Below are 20,302 nucleotides of genomic sequence, written 5' to 3'. Positions count from 1 at the left end.
TCTCCTCATATACATATTTCTTAATTTTAATCTGTCTCTGAAGCATTTACTAACCTTAAGATATGCCAGGTTCTCAAAGCACAAAGAGACCCACATTTCCAATTTCCTCAAACACTTATGTCACTGTTTAAAAATTTAAACAAAGCTTTATTTGCACAAAAAGCTAAGAATAAGAAAAGTTTTTAAAACAGTTTATCAATTCTAAAGTGTATCCTTTTCACACTTTAATTTTTCTGAAATCAGAAGATGTAGTATAACTGCTGTCATCTGCCCACAGCTCCTCTATATTGTAGCTACGTTGCTGCCACTACCATCTCTGCTGGTAAATTGTTCCCTTATATTGATCCTTTAGATGAGTTAGGAGCCACGCTGGAACTACATATATGAGTTCAACTGTCATTTAAGGTGTATCAAGAAGATTATACTATGATATAAAATTGATACCAAAAATTCACTATACAGGAAAAGATCTAGAAATAGCAATGGGGCATAACATTGTTATCAGGGGAACAAACCTTTCTTATTGGCAGGCTTTTCTTAGAGTATTATCTATATCCATGTATTTTGTTCTTGGTTGTGATACTAATTGTGACAAAATTAGACTGGTGGAATAGTATAAAAGTAAAAAAAAAAAGCTTAAAGCATCTTATTTTATTATTAATTTTGCTATGCAGTTTTTATACTTTTATACTGTCCCACCAGTCTAATTTTGTATAAGAAGACAATATACATATAGGAGAAAAGCACTTGCAAGCCATATATTGGAAAGAGGTATTACAATATCCAAAATATTTAAAGAGTTGCTACAATTCAATAGCAAAAATAAAAAAAGAGGAAGATATAAAAAAAAAATGGGCTAAAGACTTCAATATACATTTCTCCAAAGACATACAAATGGCAAGTATACATGAAAAATTGTTCAACATCATTATCATTTGGGAAATACAAATCAAGGCCATATGGAAATATCACCTCATACTTATTAAAGTGGCTATTATTAATACAACCAGAGGCAAGAAGCATTGATGAGGATATGGAGATACTGAAATACTTGTGCACTGTTCATGGTATTGTAAAATAATGCCAATATAGAGGTTCCTCCATATAGAGGTTCCTCAAAAAATGAGACTATCATATGTCCCGGTAGTTTAGCTTACAGGTATTGATCCAAAGTAATTGAAATTAGGAATTTGAAAAGATATCTATACTCATTCATTATGATATTATTCACAATAGCCAAGATATGGAGACAACCTAAATGTCCATTAGTGGATGAGTTAGCAAAGAAAATGTTAAATACCTATAATGGACTCACAACATGGCTGTATAAAGAGGCTGGAATCACCCTCTCCCCTTGAAAATACTAGAAAAAAACACTGACATGTGCTCATAGAAATATTCAGACTCTTAGAATCAGCTCTACAGTTCCAGAATATCCCAAAGAACTTCAAGAACTAAGGTTGATAACCCCTGAGGGGAAAGAATAGAAGGCAGCTAGGGGAAGTGAGTCAGGGCTGGGGGCCAACTTCCCAAGCCACTACAAGGGAAACCCAGGACACTGAAATTCCTTGGAAGAATTTCCATGGAGCAAATGTGGGACTGGGACTAACCTAAGGCAGTGGGAGCTCAGCATACTCCCCCTGGGGAAATTGGAAACCCTGCCTTTGGGGAAGCATATCCACTGAGAGCTCTCTCCCCTATGCCCTCTGGAAGAGATCAAAGAAAAACCAGGTGGAGTCAGACTCAACTCTATTATAAACTCTACACCAGGGAGAAGACTTTAGAGTCAACTCACAAATTGCGCATACTTCCCACTCTTGAGAAAGCTGTAGCTAAGGCAAGGGCAGGGCAGTGGCAGCCATTGTGGGCAGCCATAGTATTCAATGGGTACATATGCTCCCACTATACAGTTAGTGCTGCCTTTGAGCCGAGTGCAAATTATCCCCAGAGTATGAGCCTGAAGATCTGGATATTGCTCTTCCCACTGGGAGGCTCAACCTTCACAGATCATAATCCCCAGAAGAAAGGAACAACAGGGAGGTGAAGAGGAAATGAAAATAACTTAAGCATAGAATACAGCTTACTGTGAAACAAAACAAGAGGCAGAGGTGACTAACTGCTCACCTCAAACCAAGATCAAGTATTAAAGCCATAGACCCTATTCCTTCCTCCACCTCACACTAAGGTAAACTAAGAGGTCAAAGGTAAGTCCCAGAGCCCTAGCCACACATACACACACACACACACACACACACACACACACTCACACAATAAATAAGGCAATATACAAGCCTAGGACACAAGGAGCATCTCAACACAAGACGGAAAAGCAAATGAGAGCAGTGACAAGTATAAAAGACTCAGAGAACTATCTGACAATTAATCAAAACAACAATAACAAAAATATTTAATGAGATACAAGAAGGCCAGTCAAAGCCAGACGGTCAGACATATCAGAAAGGAGATCCAGGAAAAACAGGAGTTCTTCATTAAAGAGATTAAATATATAAAATGATCACAATAAGAGGTCTGAATTACAAATTTTGACAGTGCTTTAAATAGAATCAAAACTGCAGAAACTCAAATTAAACAAACTTCTGCTTGTCTGAGAAAATCTTTATTACCCTTTCATACTTTATACTTTCTTTTCCCTTTTCAATTTCTTGCCATTTGACAGTGCTTTAAATAGAATCAAAACTGCAGAAACTCAAATTAAACAAACTTCTGCTTGTCTGAGAAAATCTTTATTACCCTTTCATACTTTATACTTTCTTTTCTCTTTTCAATTTCTTGCCACATTGATTTCTGCCCACTGTACTTGGAAAACTATCAATTAACTATAAAAAGAAAGCCAGCCATAGTTATCCCCCCTCCTGACAAAATCTAAAGAAAAGCCTAAAACTCTAAGTTGAGAGATGATAAAACAATATTATTTTGTTGACAGAGACATTAGCACATTAAGAGAAAAGATGACAAGAAAATATGGCATTAGCCTATGAAAATCTGGATCGAGACAACAACTGTTGTGCCTATTAATATCTACTCCTCCCATGGACAGCAGGATATGGACTATGGTGGAGAATTATGTGTTCATTGGTGATGGGTGTGGTATGAGTCTGAGGAGGCATGATCTTACACCTCAGAGTAATCTACATTATTACAAAGCAATTTGTTACCTCGGGAAATATAAACAATAAATAAATAAAATTCACCCTTCCCAACTCATGGACACATACAGAAAGGCAGACACAAAGAGAGAGAAATCATTTCTAAATAAGGACTTTTCTAAAACAGATACAAAGAGATGTCACAATCTAACATTTTGAATACATTTATGTCAATATTTTACACAAGTGATTATCTATTAGTTTTTGAAATACCTTTTATAGCCTTTGTTATCTATCTTTGACACTACCACTATTCAGTAAAGAAAAAGGTCCACAGAAAGTATAATTTTGAGTTATGGTTAACTGCAAAGTTGTAGCAAAAATGTTAGCAAAGAACTTACATTGTGGTAAATTGTAAAACAATACTTAAAAGTCCCACAAATAATGATTTCATGTATTAACCCCCTGTCTGTACACTGTTTAAAAACATTCTTGTATTTATATAAACATTGTTTTCAATCACTAAATGACCTACAGGTTGAAATTATGAAAAATGGTCATGTAAGCAGCAAATACCTGAGGTACTCACAGCTGTGGAATAGGGATTGTATGTTCCGGTATTTTCAGCCCAGCAGCCACATCCATAATGAGCAGCCTAGGAAAAAGAAAATAGATAAATATAATAATTTCAAAATAGCTTTCAACAGAAGAAAAAATCATAGCAATCTAATAAAACTTGGTCCCACAATAATAATGTATATCAAGTAGGCACTAATATCAAAGATTATCTAATATCTACTTAACCAATAGTTCTAACACTATCAAAGCTATATTTTTAGTTACTCTACTAACCTGTTTTCAGAAAATGGCAAAAGGAAGTTTCATATGGTCTTACCAAGCAATAATTTTTTTTCTTCCTTAATACATTTTCCCCCTACTAAGGTCTGTAAGTAGTTGATCTTCCAACAAGAAATCACTGTGGATGATTTAACGTAGTAGGTATCAAATTAGGCATATATCAAATTGTGTGAGGAATTTGGATGTCGGGAGTAATGGTTCCTAGACTGGTGCAGTGTTCAGGGGGATTAGACCAGCACTAAGCATAATTAATCAGGGCTGCTAGAGATTGAGGTGGATATGATTCTCCTGCCATGCTCTAGACAGGTCTTTCTCTTGCCTCCCATGTGGTGACACAGAAGAATTCAAGTTAGAATTCAAGTTATGTAACCAAGGGGTCACCGCTCTGTTAGAGTCAGTCAAATGCAAAGAGTTAAGACAAAAATTATCAGTTAGAACTAATCATACTGTGAGGTGGTATGTATATGCCTGAAATAACAAGGCACACAATAATCTAGTATAGTTTTATAAAAGAGTATGACACTCATTCCTATTTTGCTTTCAGTAATTGCATCCAGAATATCTGGAATCATCGCTTTACTTTCTACAGTGATTATCTGATAATGGGAGATGATAACTTTTTCAATCCTTACAAGAAGTAGAAAAACTCTTAACTATCATAAAGGAAACAAGCAGGGACGTATGAGATGAAATCCCCTATGTTCACAGGACCCACAGTCACCGCCCCAGTTATCACTGATGTCAGTTTTCTTTAAAAAATATAATGAAGAACAAAACACTATTATCCCAATATGGCAGAAAACAGAAAATCTACTATTTCCTTTGAAAACATCACACTTCTAAAATACACAAGACTGCTGGATCTGTGTGCACTGCAACTACTAGAGAAGAGATTAAGTATGTGGATTTTAGAAGAAAAATGACAAATTTTAAAATAATTTGTTTAACTTGTACTATCTCGGACAACCAAAGTCTCAAAGAATACGTGATCCCTTCACAAGGAGACTATTCTACACTCACTAAAAACCCTGGATTATTGTCCTTTCCATTCCCTATAGTTATTGTTACCTGAAAAATAGTAAGACCACAACAATACTTCCTAACATCCCAGTGGAGATCATCAGGAGGTAAAAAATCATTAATTTTTACTCTTGTTTCTTCTCTTCAAGTAAGTTTCCTTTATGTTACCTCTCCTCAGTCTTATGACATAGTTCTCTTCCTTCTTAGCTTTCTGAAATTCATTGGGCTAAGATAATGATAGGTAAAAGAAAAGAAAGAATCATATACTTTTATCCACTTCTTGAGATAAGACATAACAACCTTAAGCAGGTCTTTAAAAACAGAAACAAACAGGACCTTCCCTGGTGGCTCAGTGGGTTAAAGAACAGCACTACGATGCTAAAGCCACTTCAGCATGAGTTCAATCCCCGCCCCAGGAGGTGACCACATGGCATGGCAGACCTCCCCTAATCAGCCCGCTGCTCCCCTCAGCAGTGTACTTTCTCAATTTGCCTGCTCTGCTCTCCACTCTGTCTCTGGTGAAGCCTCTCACCGCCCCTGCACTTTGGCCTGTTCCCCAGTTCTGTACCCATAAATAAATCTTTATTAAAAAAAAAAAAAACCAGAAGCAAACAGCTCACTTATTTTTGGTGGTAGAGTTTTATTTAAATGTTATTAAAGTTATTATGATGCAACAAAACGATTATATAAATGAAAATTTTGTTATTATTACTATTATCGAACATTCTTAGGGTCTTAATTTCCTCTTTTATAAAAGGAGAGTAGAAAAAGTATCAAACCCAGGTTTTTAAAAAGTTCACTTGTAGGTCATGAAAATGATGTGCCTACAGCTCATAGCAAGAGAATACGAACTGCAACTGTTACAAGGAACTATAAGCAATTTAAATGTTTTTTTGTCATTTAATCTTTTAGAATTTTGTAGCTATTTATACCCACTTAACAATTGTGGAAAGTAGAACTTAAAGACATTGAATAACTTGTTTATTGTTACAACACTGGCTAAGTGGGTAGATGGGATTAGAATAAAGGTTTTCCTAAATCCAACGTTCACGCTCTTAACCACAAAACTCAACTGCCTATTTGTGTGTGTATATTGAAAGCTGTGGGAGTAGTGGAATATAATAATTCCTTTCTTATGTCTCAGTTGTAAATTCCAATTATTATGGTAAGCAAAAGAAGTAAATTAGTTCTAATTTAAATTGCTATTTCACCATGTGAACTGGTATCATATATCTAGAGCAGGGTACTATGCTAAAATTTTTAAATAGTTCATTTGTGCATTTAAAATGTATTGAAAAGTATCCAATTTCAGCACATTTTTTAAATAATTACTTTATTTTTAAAAAATATAATTTTCTTGTATATTTTATTTCTTTCAGTCTTGATTGTCAAGAACAGTTCTTTACCTCTCATCTGATATATGTGAATTTCTGGATTTATTACATCTCCTCTATTGAAGCAATATCACCCAAGTAAGTGGCTGCATGTTTTACAAGTACCTTTATTCCTCTCCTCAACACCCTTTCCCTGGTTTTTCAGCTCTTACAAACTCTATGTTGGAGGATGGTATAAATGAACATGCATTCTGCATGAAACAAAAGAATGCTAGCTATATCTGCTATAAGGAACTACAATTAGCAATTTAAATGCCTATCATAAACTAGCCAAGCAAACTGACATGTCCACTTTACAGAAGTGTTGTTTACTTCCAAGACAGCTCCATGTGCAGTGGCAGAATGGCTTCAAGATTGTTCGATATAATATCCTACTAACATAGTTCAAAAGAATCCTTGTTATTGCTATTTTGCTGACCAAAATAAACAAAAAACAATGAAGAAGTAGTAGGAAAAGCAAAGTAATGGAGGTTACTCTGTTGGCTTTTTCTCTCTTCTTCCCCACCAAGACATTCAAATCTAATATAACAAGCTTGGTTTTCTTATTCCAAACTTGAAAAATACATAGGTTTTTCTACTGTGGAAAAATATCATGAGTAGACAAAGACTTTCTATAATGAATTAAAGTTTGTTCACATGTTGAGTAATCAGTCCCCATAAACCCTTTGTATAGAAGGCAAAGAGTAGCATAAAATTAACCATGTTTCTCTTCCCCTCTACTGACAGAACTATAAGTGGTTTTCTATAATAAAGGGCAAATTAGGAAACATGACGTGGGACTTTGCAAAGATACCCTCCATAAATCAGATAACCCCATTCTTAGTATTTGTTTCCACTATGTACAAAGCAACTGTGACTCTTACTCTTCTTCAAATTTGAGAGTGTGCCAAGGAAAAGAGCATGCCAATATAACACAAAATACAAAAACTGAGCTTTAAATACACCCTTTGCAACTTCTCTGACAAACCTCTCCATGAGGATGTGCAATTCACCCTCATGCAACAAATATTTATAAAGCCCATAGGTAACAAGCCAAATCAGTTAATACACAGAAAGCTTGCTGGATCAATAGGATTACTGAATTTTACTCTCAGAACTAAAGGTTGGAGATGGGTGAACTTAGAACATTACACATAAATTAGAATCTTTTTATATCGATAGTTCTTGAGTGGCATCATGCATTGGTGATATAAAATACTGGTAGTCTATAAAATAGCTAAAATGCTTAATTTCTCGCTTAATCAGGTGAGAGATTTTTAAAGTCAAATTTATGCCTCAAACAACAAAATACAAAATGCAACTAACACCACTTTCCCACCTACCAAGCAAATCACAATATAGTTGGGTACTACTTGTTCCTGAAGAAAGTGACATTTACAAAGAGAAAAAAAAGAAAGAAAATCAACATATATTTCACTGTTATTTCACCATCTACAAAATTTGTAGTTTTTCAATGCCTACTATATGTATATAGGCTAGTACCCAATCTGTTGAAAATAGTAAATGTAGTATTATCAATTGTAAAGATCAGAAAGTACCCTATTACTACAAAGAATCTTATAAATGTATTTGAGAGATGAAATATACTATACAAACATTAAAAATTAATGATATTTTTTTTGAAGAAAAAAAAATCTATCACTTCAAAAAATTCTGAGGTAGGAATTATTGTTTAAGCTTGAACAATAGTTTAAAAACTCTGCAGTTATTTACCTGCCCAACTCTCCCTGGATGTTTCAAAGCCAAGCCTCCACTAGAGACAGCAGCAGCAACATTCCCTTCGTGATCCACAACCACAGCGCCCACAGTATCCAAAGTGCCTGAGTCATTCTCCTGTAGAACAAAAGTAGCAAAAGCATTCACTAAGTAAGCACAGTTGTAATGTGACAATTTACTATGACCACATAGCACTTTTCAGTACATGCAGGACATAACAAAATCTGAGCTAATTTATGTGGAACATTCACCAATCTCCCAAAATTATCCATTATCAAGTTGCAACTTAAATGCAGTTCATGTCAAAATATATTTTCTATTGAAAACTCATGAAGAAAAAATGCCTTATTGCTTTACTCTAATAATAAGTCTAAGTCTAAAGGTCTTTCTAAAGGAGGGAAAAAAGCTTTTTAAAATAAATTACAGTATATTTTCACAGTGCCTCCAAACTCTCAAGAATCAAATTCATGATTGAGAATTTGTAGAGAAAAAGATTTTTGCATAAGTGAACCAGTAAGTACCATTACTAGTATTTTTTAAAAAAGGGTAAATTGGTGGTGGGAAGTCCACAAAGGTGGCAACCAAGATGAAAAAGTATACATTGTACAAAAAAAGAAGAATGTTGTTAAAAAAAAAAAGCAAATAAAAATAAATAAAATAGTATACACTTATTTATAACATAATTAGTATATTCAACACAATAAAGGAGAATGGAGCTTGTAGTCTTGCATACTATGCATTAATTTTCTTTTATAATTCCTTGTTAGTATGAAACTTTCTGGCTAGCTCCCTTCTCTGCTTTACTAATACATTAGGAAACTTTATGGCAGAAAACTGTCTATTCCTAGGAGGTATCACTGCATTTCTATGTCTCATCCCAGGTTCCACACACTTCATGCATTTAATATTTTGTGACTAGAAGCAATTGCAGCCACCTACTTTGAAGATTTCTTGGTCACTAAAAGTGCAGGACAAATTTTATAGCACTGGGTAAAAAATGAACGTTAAAGGCGGTAGGGAAAGTTTCATGGAAAAATATATATTTATGTATTAGAAAGAGGGACAACTGCAGGTTTTTAGATTAATAACAGCTATGTTAGTGGTCTTATACTAGGACACTGGTCTCTAAACTATGCCCCAACATTCCCACCCCTAAGTATGCACAACTCCATATACAACAAGACCAATTCATCCTCCTATGTGGTTGACTGCCCAGAGTACTGAGCAACATTTCACTTCTACTGCAGAATCCTGTATAAGAAGTTTTTGAAATACCACACTAAATCCCTTTACCCACAACTGAGGATGTCTAGCCAATGCAGTCGAATGGCCATATGCTAGAACACTGCAGATGGCAGGTTGCCTGACTTTCAAGGTTAGTTTCCTAATCTGAATTGTAAACTCAGCTTTACTTCTTTCCCAATTTGGATTCCTTTTATGCCATGTTAAGTAGTAGTGCTGAAAGTGGACATCATTTTCTTCTACCAATTTAGTAGAAAAGTTTTCAGATTTTCACACTGAGAATTATGTTAACTCTTCATTTATCATGTATGGTCTTTATTATGCTGAGGTATGTCCCATCTATCCCATTAATTTAGGGCTTTTACTATAAATGGTTATTGAGTTTTATCAAATGCTTTCTTGGCATCTATTAATATATCGATAATAGCATTATTATTATTATTATTATTATTAACGATAATAATAAACAATGGAGAAAAGGTAATCTGTCTAATAAATGGTGTTGGGAAAACTGAACAACTGGGATAATCTAGATCATTATCTCACAACAAACACAAATTTAAATGGTCAAATTACTTGGATATAAGCCTGGAAACCATAAAATACATAAAAGAAAATATAGAAAAAACACTCCATGATATTGGTTTCAGTGATGTCTTTGTGGATTTCGTTCTAATAGGAAAAAAAAAAGATAATGTAGACAACTACAGCTACTAAAAAGACTGCACAGCAAAAGAAACTTGATCTAAAACAAAATGATATCCTATGGAATGGGAGAAAATACCTTATTAATTAGCCTCTGACAAGAGGCTAATATCTACAATCTACAGAGGATTCATACAACTCAATGAAAAGAAAACAAATAGCACCATCAAAAAAAAAAAAAAAGCAGAAGTACTAGGTAGGCACAAACAAAACAGAGAGATAGCCAATAGGCATAAGAAAAAATGTTCATCACTTATCATCAGAGAAATGCAAATCAAAATCACAACAAGTTATCACCTTACATCTATGAGAGTGCTGCATGTGAAAATGACCATGAAGTGTTGGTGAAGAAATGAGAAAAGGGAACTCTCATATACTCTTGGTGGGAATGTAGACTGGTCAAGCTCCGATGAAAGAAGTGTATAAAGATTTCTCAAAAGATTGAAACTAAATCTACCAATGACTACCAAACAATTTCACTACAGGTATAAACCTGAAGAATACCAAAACATTAATTTGGAGGGACATATACATTCCTAATTTCATTGCAGCACTATTTACAAAAGCCAAGTTATGGAAACAGCAAAAGTGGCCCCAAAAAGATGAGTGGATCAGGAAGGTATGATATAAATACACAATGGAATACTATAAAGAAAAGATAAACCTCAGGAAGGTGTGATATACACAATGGAATACTATAAAGAAAGGATAAACTTCAAACATGTAGACATTAAATAATGCATTTGATAACTATTGAGTCAATGAGGAAATTGAAGCAAAAATTCAAAAAAATACCTGAAGACAAAAATGACACAAGTTATCAGTACCTATGGATACAGCAAGTGTAGTAGTAAAGAGAATATTAATAACAATACAACCTATTAAGGAAACAAGGAAAAAATCTCAAGTAGCATCAAAGGAAATTGAAAAAGAATAATGCAATAAAAATTTAGCAGAAGGAAGGAAATAATAAAAATTGAAGTGTATATAAATAAAAGAGAAATAAAAAATACAAAATAGCAGTGAAATCAAGAAATCAAAAAAATAAAGACAGAAAATAATAAATAGTATCAGAAATTAAAGGGGGAAATTATTAAAAAATGTAGAAATACAGGAGGTGATAAAAGACTGTTATCAATGCCAACAGTTATGACAACCAAGAAATAGTCTACCAAAATTAAACCTGAAAGAACTAGAAAACTTGAATTAATAACAAGTATGAACATCAAAATATTAATCAATAATCTCCAAAAAAACAAAAGTCCAAAACCAAATGGCCTCCCTAGTAAAATCTACTGAGACTTCAAAAAGGACTAATGCCTATATTTCTCAACCTCTTCCACAAACTTGAAGAAATAATTTTCCAAACACAAAGTGATGACACCAATATTACCCTGACACCAAAATCAAATAGACATCAAAACAATTAAATAAATAAAAGTTATAGCCCAGAATCTTTAATGAACATAGGTGAAACAATTCTGTACCAAATAAAACAATACATTAAAAGGACGATACACCATGAACAAGTGGGATTTACTCAAGGAACACAGTAATAGTTCACCATAGACCAATCAATAAATGTAATATACTACCACAAAAAGATAAAAATCATATGATTATATCAATAGATGCAGAGCAAGCAACTGACAATATTCAGCATTCACTTATGATAAAAATTCTTAATAAAAAAGGGAGGCAAGGAACATACCTCAACATAGTAGAGTAATATATTCCAAACCCACAGAGTACCATACCCACCAGAGGAAATTTTATCTTTAAGATCAAAAACAAAACAAGATTGTCCACTCTCATCAGCTCTACTAAATTTAGTATTCACAGTCTTAGCAAAAACAATAAGAAATAAAGTGAATCCAGACTAGAAAAGTTAATTAGTAGGACTAAAACTATTTGCAAATGACATAATACATGTAGAAAACTTAAAGACTCCACTTAAGAAACTGTAAGAAAAAAATAAATGATAACAGTAAAGTGGGAATCTACAAAATCAATTTCAAAAAATTTCTAGTATTCCTATATACCAAAAAAATGAATAAGAAAAATAAACTATGGAAAACAATTTGACTCACAGTCACATAAAAAATAAATATATAGGACCCTCCTTGGTGGCACAGCGGGTTAAAGCACAGCACTAAGAAGCTAAAGCCACTTCTGCGTGAGTTCGATTCCAGCCTGCCCCAGAGGTGACCACATGGTGTGGTAGACCTCTCCTGACCCGCCCACTGCCCCCCTCAGCAGTGTACTTCTTAGATCTGCCTGTTCTGCTCCCCAATCTGTCTCTGGTGAAGCCTCTCGCCGCCCCTGGGCCTCTGGCCTGTACCCAAGTTCTGTATCCACAATTAAATGAATCTTTAAAAAGTAAGTAAATAAATAGCTATGAATTTAATAAAGAAAGTAAAAGACTTGTAAAATAAAAAATCTGTAAGACATTGCAAAGATACAGAAGACACAAAAAGATGAAAAAATAATCCACATTCATAGATGGGACTAATTAGTGTGGTTAAAGTGATCAGTTTACATAAAGACACAAATTCAATGCAATTCCTAACAAAATTCTAATGATATTTTTAAGGACATAGAACAAAATTTATATGGAACCACAGAAGACTCCAAATAGCTGAAGCCATCATGAGAAAAAAGAAGAAAAATGGAGACATTACATTACCTGACTTGAAACTGTATTTACAAGGTGACAGTAATTAAAACAATGGTACTGAAATAAAAGTAGAAACACAGATCAATGGAACAGTATTAAGAGCCCAGAAGCAAACCCACATACTATGTCATTATTTGATCTATGACAAAAGAACCATGAAATACAATGGAGAAATGAAAATCTCTTCAATAAATGGTACTGACAAGAAATTAACTTATGCCACTTGCAGCAACATGGATGATGCTGAAGGAATTATGCTCAGTGAAATAAGTCAGAAGGAAAAAAAGAAAAATATTGGATGGTTTCACTTATAGGAGAAACACAGGGAAACCATACAAGGGGGTCAGGGGCTACAAAGACAAAACTAAGAGGCAAACTATAAGTTGGAGACATTAATCAGTGGAGGGGGAAGGAGAGGGATCACAATGAAGGAAAGAGCACAGAGTCTATGATGGTGGTTCACAGGTGTCTTGGTGGTGGTAATTTTATGGGGAAAACACCTGAGAGGAGAAATCAAACATTGTACAAAAATCAACAAAGATGTAAAAATATGTAAATAAAATATTTTAAAAATAGAGCTGGGAAACTGTACAGCTACTTGCAAAAAGAATAACACTGATTCATCTGCTACATTCATATACACACACTAAAAAAAGAAAAAATGGGTTAAAAACATCTATTTAAGACCCAAAATCATAAAACACACAGAAGAAAACATAGGTGATTCATTCCATGATATCACTATTGTAGATGTCATTGAAAATTTGACCCCAATGGCAAGGAAAATGAAAACAAAAGTAAACAAAGGGGACAATATCAAATTCAAACACTTTCACACAGTGAATGGAAATACCTTCAGAATGAAAAAGAGAGCCTATTCAGATGGAAGATGTTTGCATTCCATATAGCCAATAAGGGATTAATATCCAAGGTATATAAAGAACTCATACAAATCAACAACAACAACAAAACAAAAAATCAAAAGATGTGATACTTCCCTAAAGAGAATCTACTGACCAACAGACATATGAAAAAAATATTCACCATCACTATTAGGAAAATGAAAATAAAAACTATAATGGGATATCATTTTATAGCTGTGAAAACAACTAGCATCAAGACTAGTAAAAATAAATGTTCTTGTCAGTGTAAAGAACAGAAGTGAAAACAAGTGTCCATTGATAGCTCACTGGATAAAGAAAACGTGCCATAGATACATACTGGAAGCAACTATAAATAAAGATGAAATTTTTCATCTTCAGCAAAATGAAAGAATTCAAAGAAACTATGCAAGCAAAACAAGTCAGAAGGAAAAAGACAAATATCAGATTATTTCCTTTTTATGTAGAATGTAAGGAAACAAAGCAGAAAACACACACACACACACACACACACACACACAAATAAACCAGTGAACTTTGATTACTAATAGAGGTTACCAGAAGGAAAAAGGATGGGGGTTGGAGAGAGGGTGGAGTGTATCCAATGAATAGTGGGCTTTTTGTTTTTGTTTTTATAAAAACACTACATCTGACTATCTCCCAATACTACCAATGCTGAAAATTCTAGTCCACAAACACTAATTTACATAGGGTCATTATGAGTCAAATGTCTACTTTAGTCATTCCAAGGAGGTTAATTTTGTAGGCACATCTTGCTGAAGGAGAAACTTAAGCCACTTAATAATACTGTCTGTTCTTAGACTTAACTTCTATCTTATTTAACTATCAATTGGCAGCATGCTATCAATAATATGCTACAAGGTGTTTTAAAATATTGCTCTTATACAGTTCTACTAGTAATAGACAACTCTTAGAGAAGTAAAATAGCTTGACTCCATAACAACAAACTCAAGAAAGGGGATTCTTGATTAGCTCTTTTATAAACTGCAACTGCTCATCCCATCCAAACACTTTACATTTTATGAAGGGATAAATAACATACATACAATGATGTATTATCTATAAAATAAGCACTTTAACATTTCAATCTGGTTATCATGAATCACAAGAACTTACACTTAACCAAACTACTGTAGAATGATAAAAGAAAATGACACATAGATGGATTTATTGGAACTTGGTTTTAAAAAATAAAAACTCAGGCAAAAAATAGAGGATCTTGTTCCAACTTAAGTTAAATATTCCTAAGGGTTTGTAACACCTGCAAAAATCAGAATTACTTCATAAACATTCAACAATCCGTTCATATATTTCACATGCTATAAAGCAAATTTAAGGATGAAGTAATATTTAAGCATTTTTATGAAGTACAGATAAATTGAGTGAAAGACAAACATTGGTATTTAACCATAATAATTTCACAGAGCTCATTTGTACAGAAATGAAATCTTAGAAAGTTTAAAAAACACACAATATACTACATAAAGCTACTATTATATTCTTACACTCCATAAATACCTAAAAAATACACATACCACACAGATACATGTGTACCTACTGTCCTTGATGAAACATGTTATTTGAATTACTTTTTAATAAAACTGTGAATAAAAGTCAACTGTATAAACTACAATTATCCTCAGAAAAAATGTGCATATGTGTATATATACATACATACACAGATGTCATGTATTCTATAAAATATTGAAATGAAAGATACTCAAATAACCAATAAACTAGTAATCACTGTTAGGTTTAATAACAAAAGTTTTAATTTCACTCTGCTTCAAGTTGGAGATGGCTATTACACAGCAATTGAAATAATTAAGTTAAAAACATGTAAACTACTTCAGGAAGAATAAATCCCTTTAAATAAAGTTTAAGTACTTCCCACCAGAAAATTATACTAACTTTGAAATCTGCCAAAAGATACCATCTCTGTTATTTATCTTACTAACTTGGTCTTTCTTCTGTACAGAATAACTCAACTTACAAGTGCAGCCTGAACATGGCATATGGTAAATTATCCTAAAATAATAATAAAGATAAAACACATTTATTTTGTGGGGGTGGGGTGGGGAATGGGATCAAAAACAGGGGGGTGGGGAGGGAAGTGCACAGGATTATGGTGATGACACACTGGTGACTTGGTGATGGGAAACCTGCGGGGATTACAATTGAGATGAGAAAAAAAAATGTACAAAATGATGTAAAAATAAACTTAAAATTTTTTTTAAAAAGTGAAAAAAATGTTTTAGAAGCAAAAAGAAAAAGATAAAACACATTTATTGAAAAGATATCAAACCTTACTTATACACTTTTGCTAGATTTGTGAATAGTATAATTGTCATAAGCTTCCTGAGTAAAGCAGATGACGTTTGCCTCCATGATAGTATATCAATGTCAGCATAAGGATTTGCCATCTTTGTGCCCCTACAGAAGACCTAGACCTGGTTCCAGATCTATTTCCCTCAAAGCAACCCCTGCAGTGGGATGACTGTGAGATCAAAGTATATTGGGTATATGTAAACATGTATCCAAAACCAAGGAAAAGTTTGTATATTACCAATGATCTTTCTCTGTTTAAAAAATCACTATTTTGAAGAGACTAGAATTGAGAGCCCAGAAAAAACCCACACGTATGATAAAGTAGCCAAGAGTCTACGCAGGAAAAGAAATGTCTCTTCAAGGAATGGTGTTTGTGGAAAAACTGGACAGCCATGTGGAAAAGAATGAAATTAGAACATTATTTCATGTTGTATTCAAAAATTAACTTGAAATGGATTAAAGATCTATGTGACACTGATACAACCTTGCATATGTACACTAAACCAAAAACGATGAATACAGTCAACAGCATAATATATGGTTCCACTTTTATGAAATTTTGTAACACTATTCTATGATAAATCAGAAAAGTAATTATTTTGAAAAGGGGATGATGTCTTTAAAGATGTATAAAAAAACTTTCTGAAGTAATGGGAATGTTTTGTATATTGGTAGGGTAGGTTGCTGGTTACATGGTTGCATACATATGGTAAAGTTCACCTAAATTTATATTTAAAATTTAAGATGTGTGCATTTTAGTCTCCATTTTACCATAAATCAACAGCTAATGTATTGATGTCAAAGTAAACAATAAAGAATTTAAAATATCAAGTCATGAACAAAATTATGTATTATTTTCTTAATAGTAAAAAGCTTTTATGTAATATTTAATATATGTTAGATTGTAATTCTAAGCAGAGAAGGAGAAAATGTGAAAGAGATGGTAAAGATATGGATGAAAGTCTAATGTCCAAAAAAAAAAAAAAAAGAAAGAAAGAATAAAGGGAAAATTACTTAAATTTCCCCTAGCTGATAAAAAGAATCCAGATCTCCAGAAACTCTGAGGAAAAAGGAATTAATTGGGTAGAAAGGAAAGATAATGCACAAAGGAATAACAGAATTCCTAGAAGCCCAAAGAGAGCCAGAAGACAATGGTATGTTACTTTCAAGGTACTCAGAGAAAAGTAAATAGAAACTACTAAATGAGGACACAACAGAACTACCTTTCAGAAACAAAAGTGAAATAGTCACACATACATAGGTAAGTAATTAACAGTTTACCACTAAGAGATCTGCACCTATTGATATCCCGAAGAACCATAGGATTTAACACTGCAACTTGGTCTCCTTCTACAGCATCCTTATCATCTACTCATGAATATTATTATTAAATAATTATTTTCACATTATTTAAATTACTAAGTGCCCCCACAAGAAAGGAAGCTCCACAAAGGATACAAAGGATACACTATCATATGCCAAGCACCCAGAAAAGCACTTGACGTCTCTTAGGAATTCCATAAGTATTTGTTGAATGAATGAATGAATGAATAAAATGGTTGATGACATACTTCAAGAAGGAGGAAAATAACTGAAAATTTCTAAATGTGTATGCCCTATCAAAATTCACGAGTTGTAATTCTAATCCCCAACATGGTATAACTAGGAGTTAGGACCTTGGAAGATGATTACATGGTGAAAGTGGAACCCTCGCAAATGGGATTAATGCCATTACAAAAGAGGCCCAAGAAAACTTCCCTTGCCTTCCAATCATGTAGGGTTACAGTAAAAAGTTGGATGTCTAACACAGGTCAATGGAACTGAACAAAAAACCCAGAAATAAAGCCACACATATCTGGACAACTAATCTTTAACAAAGGAGCAAAAATATGCAATGAAACAAGGACAGTCTGTTCAATAAATGGTGCTGGAAAAACTGAACCACCATAAGTAAAAGAATGAAACTAACACCATACTCAAAAATCGACACAAAATGGATAAAAGAATTGAACATAAGGCCTGAAACCATAAAATGCATAGAAGAAAATATAGGTAAAATACCACATAACAGACATCTCAGCAACATCTTTAAGACTCATCCCCTAAAGCAAAGAAAGTGAAAGAAAAATAAGTGGCTAGAATTACATCAAAATAAAAAGTTTCTATACAAAAAAAAGAGATGTTAACCAAAACAAAAAGACACCTTACTGACTGGAAGAAAATCATTGCACTTCACACAACTGATAAGGGGCTGATCACAAAGATACACAAAGAACTCTCACAATTCAACAAAAAAGTAAGCAATCCAGTCAAAAAATGCGGAGAAGAACTTAAAAGACGTTTCTCCACAGAGAAAATGCAAATGGCCAACAGGCATATTAAAAAATGTTCAAAATCGGCCCTCCCTGGTGGTGCAGCGGGTTAAAGCACAGCACTAAGAAGCTAAAGCCACTTCAGCATGATTTCGATCCCCGCCTGCCCCGGAGGCAATCACATGGCGTGGCAGACCTCTCCTGACCAGCCCGCTGCTCCCCTCAGCAGTGTACTTCGTCGATCTGCCTGTTCTGCTCCCCACTCTGTCCCTGGTGAATCCTCTCACCCTCCACTTCTCTGGCCTGTACCCCAGTTCTGTATGAATAAATAAATCTTTAAAAAAAAAAATGTTCAACATCACTCATAATCAAGGAGATGCAAATCAAAACCACAATGAGATACCACCTTATACCAGTGAGAATGGCACATATTAAAAAAACTAGTAACAACAAATGTTGATGAAGATGTGGTGTAAAGGAACTCTCCTATACTGCTGTGCAATGAAACTGGTCCAACCACTATAGAAAGCTGTGTTAAGGTTCCCCAGATTACAAAATATGGAACTACTAAATGACCCAGCAATTCCACTCCTAGCAATCAACCTAAAGGACACAAAAACATTCATTCAAAAGTATACTTGCATGCTTATGTTTATTGCAGCACTATTTATATTAGATAAGACCTGGAAACAACCCAAATGCCTAAAATTACATGACTAGATCAAGAGGATGTGGGTATATGCACAATGGAATATTATTCAGCCACTAGAAAGGTAAAATAATGCCATTTAGAGCAACATGGATGGCGCTAGAAGGATCATGTTCAGTGAAATAAGTCAAGAGAAAAAAGAAAAATATCAGTTGGTTTCACTTACAGGAGTATAAGGGAACTAAATAAGCAACCAAGGGGAAAATAATAACAGAAACACAATACAACAAAACAACAATAAAGGGACAACTATAAATTAGAGACATTATGCAGAAGGAGAGGGAAAGTGACCAAAGCAAGGGTGAGAATACAAGGGACTAGGGTGATGGTGCACAGCTGAATTTGTGGTGGAAATTCTATGGGGGCTGCATATGAGAAAAGAAAGCAAATGTTGTTAAAGGGAAAAAAAAAGGAAACTGATGTTTTAGAAATTATATATATATATAATTACATATATATGAACTTATATATATATATATATATATATATCTAGAAACTGAACTCTCATAATACATTTAATCTGCCTACACTTTGATGTTAGACTTCCCAGCCTCCAGAACTATGAAAAATTTCTGCTGTTTATAGTGACCCAATATATTTGTTATAACAACCCAGAAAGACTAAGATTATAATCCAGGAAAACAAGCAGGCATGAAACAAGAAATGGGTGGGCAAATAAAGTGGCAAACCTGCATGTAAATCAATACTAATATTGTCTTTGAAAATAATTACAATGTGTTATTAGAGTATCAGATTGGATAGTTTAAATCTAACTGTATGATAAATTTAAGAAATACTGCTGAAGAATGGGGATGTGGAAAAGCTGAAAGTAAAAGAACAGGGTAAAAAAAGATCAAAAGAGACATACCAAGCCATGTAACTATCAATATATTAACATCAAGCAAAATAAATTACAAGAAAAAAAAGTATCCATATGATCTCAAAGTGATATATAATGAAGATTAAGTAAAACAAGGAAAGGCAGTAATTCTAAATTTGTATGCATTTAAAAAGAATAAATTGAAATGTAAGCAAAAAAAAAAAAAAGGCAACAAGGAGAAAATAAACCACAACTCATAATGTAGTACACTTCTCTCAATTGCCAATAAGAAATAGAAAAGAAAAATAGTTTATTTAAACTTGGTCAGATGGACATAGAATTGCTTTCCCAATAATAGTAAGGAACATTTTTTTCAAGAACAAATATGTATTAAAAATTGACGATACGGGCCCTCCCTGGTGGTGCAGCGGGTTAAAGCACAGCACTGAGAATCTAAAAGCCGCTTCCGCATGAGTTCGATTCCCGCCTGCCCCGGAGGTGACCACATGGCG

The 20,302-nt window shown here is 33.8% G+C and overlaps 1 protein-coding gene across 4 annotated transcripts in view; it reads right to left on the bottom strand.

Annotated features, from left to right (window-relative positions):
- The window catches only part of TASP1 (taspase, threonine aspartase, 1), a 199,315-nt gene that overhangs the window by 103,733 nt on the left and 75,280 nt on the right, over positions 1 to 20,302 (bottom strand). For 3 of the 4 annotated variants that reach the window (XM_004687161.1, XM_012728473.1, XM_012728472.1), the window contains exons 9-10: positions 8,093 to 8,212; positions 3,684 to 3,762 (exon numbers count right to left, since the gene is read on the bottom strand). In XM_004687161.1, coding sequence (XP_004687218.1) covers positions 3,684 to 3,762; positions 8,093 to 8,212 — 199 coding nt within the window. The remainder of the gene's footprint in view (positions 1 to 3,683; positions 3,763 to 8,092; positions 8,213 to 20,302) is intronic. The other variant, XR_001145711.1, reaches the window with a different exon arrangement.

Source organism: Condylura cristata, unplaced genomic scaffold (assembly GCF_000260355.1).
Source record: "Condylura cristata isolate star-nosed mole 26May11 unplaced genomic scaffold, ConCri1.0 scaffold00022, whole genome shotgun sequence".
NCBI classification, from domain to species: Eukaryota; Metazoa; Chordata; class Mammalia; order Eulipotyphla; family Talpidae; genus Condylura; species Condylura cristata.
The sequence above is the reverse complement of the archived record's forward strand: the minus strand, read 5'-3'. Positions and strand labels throughout refer to the sequence as shown.